Raw genomic sequence first — 2,179 nt, forward strand, 5'->3', positions numbered from 1 at the left:
GCAAGCACGCAGAGAGGCTAAGTACACAACATACACTTATTTCCTTATACGCATTAGCCAATTACAGCAATTTACAGCAAGATGGCTGCAGAAGAATCCGACGAAGAAACCTCTTCATCAAGTAAACGAGAACAAACACAAGCACGGGCAGCTACGCATAAAGTTTCGCAGCGGGAAGGAAACATCACCCAATTAGGCGTAGCGAATCCTGATACGGAAACCATTATCAAGACAACAAGTGAAGAATTTTTTCAACGCGAACTGGCAGCTAGGGTGGAAGAACCTGAAAGAGAACTGGCCATCAAGGAAGCGAAGAGAGCTGATGACCATGCAATACAAGACAGCAAGATCAAGATGATGGAGATGCAAATCATGAATTTGTCAACCGGAGCAAGGAACAAGGAACGTACGGAGTTGGAAGCCGAAGCAACACTGCGAGCGAACAAATTTTCCAGAATCACTCAAGGAGAAATTTCGTGAAGGTAAGCCAGTATAACTAACAGAAGTGAAGCGTGCGGCGAGACCAGCCCATGTATGAACATACGACGCAGAACTTACGATGGACTCGGGCGTAGCCAAAGTGAAAGCAGAAAAAGAGAGCTTTTATTCAGCAGCAGATTTGTTAAAAGTATAGACACAGGTGATGGGTGCGACGCTAATCCACAATATGGATATACGAACAGACCCAACAGCAATAATGTATCTGGTTGCGTATCAAGCACAGCTTTGTCAGCACCTGATAGATTTGACACCTGATGCAGTTGCATCTCTGGATTTGGAACACAGGTGTCGCTTTGATGTCTGCACACCAGAAGTACGAATAGCAGACATTGAACCAAAGGTGCTCACCAGATTCCTGTGCGCACTCAGAATCGCCTGCCAAAAATCTACTGTGAGAACTCCACTGTGAGCATCGTGTTCTGTACGTGCGTCGATGCCACGGATACTAAGAATGGGACGACGAGAGGCGACCCACCTAAGAGATTGTAATGACAACTTCAACCGAGGCAGTTGCAAGATGAACAACGTAGTAAGTATACGCTGGATGAGGGAGACTTTGTTCATTTATTAGTAAGTGTAAAATTCATGACTCTAATTATGAGACATAAGTCATGTGCTGTAATAGTCAGCAAAAACTAAGTTTATCAGATTATTCTGATAAACTGTAAAAACTGTAATAAAACTAAAATAACCCTAAGTACTTGTATTCTGACCACGACCCCCCCCCCCCCAAACTGAAGCACTGACCAATAGACTCACAGTATTGTCTAATGGAATGTGTAATTTCCTTATGACGTCGTTCAGCAGTACCCAGTACTTGGGGTCGATATGGTGGTGATGCCTTGTGTAGTATACCCACTTCTTGGACCAGGAGCTCCACTATCTTGTTGGTGAATTCATTCCCCATGTCCGTCTGGATCATACGTGGGAAACCATGCTCGCCAAAAACTTATATTAGTGTCTACGCCGTCGCCTCCTTCGTCTTGTCCGGTGTCGCTCGAAGGATTGAGTAGCCTGTAGCGATGTCCAGGACGTGAAGTATACAATTGTTCTTCCTTCTGGACTCCAGTGGCATCGGGATGTAATCAACTTGAATATGGTCCCACGGGTAGCACGCGTCAATGCTAATCATCGGGTGAAAGCCTTTACGTAGCGTATCCTGTCCCAGACATGTAGCGCATTGCCGTTTGACTTCCGCTGCCAATTCAAGTGCGCCTGGCCATACATGGCCGTTATGTCGTAGTTGTTGAACTGTATCGGCCGCTCCATGATGTCCTTGTTCGTGGTGAGCTTGCGTGAGTCGCGTTCGGCGCTGTTGTACTTCTGGGGTCGCTCGCTCAAACGCCGGTTGACTCTCTGCGTCTGGCATCGCCACTGAGATTTCTCGTGCCGTATCTAAACACATCACGTACGCGGTGTGTTTGGGTTCTGCACGCTGTGAAAACAGCGGGTTCAGTTTGAACCCGTTAGGAGGTCCCACCCGTGCAATCACTGTGTGTCCCCATGGTGTCTTGCCACAGGCGTACTTAGCATACTTGAGGGACGTATGTGGCGTTCGTGGAACCAGCACCGATTCGGACTGCAACAACTGCTTGAACAAGTCAAACCATGGTGCCCTTGAAACCCTTGCGCAACATTATATGTATCTTCTCCCATGGTGGGTTCATCCATCCATCGA

The 2,179-nt window shown here is 47.1% G+C and overlaps 1 protein-coding gene across 1 annotated transcript; it reads left to right on the plus strand.

The window, feature by feature from the left end:
* Nucleotides 1-81: 81 nt before the first annotated feature.
* Nucleotides 82-480, plus strand: SARC_06210 (hypothetical protein; the record flags this gene model as incomplete). The annotated part of the gene is made up of 1 exon (XM_014299891.1): nucleotides 82-480. One exon carries the CDS (start codon nucleotides 82-84, stop codon nucleotides 478-480), a length of 399 nt encoding a protein of 132 aa, XP_014155366.1.
* Between the last annotated feature and the right edge of the window lie 1,699 nt (nucleotides 481-2,179).

This window comes from Sphaeroforma arctica (genome assembly GCF_001186125.1).
Source record: "Sphaeroforma arctica JP610 unplaced genomic scaffold supercont1.434, whole genome shotgun sequence".
Lineage (NCBI taxonomy): Eukaryota > Ichthyosporea > Ichthyophonida > Sphaeroforma > Sphaeroforma arctica.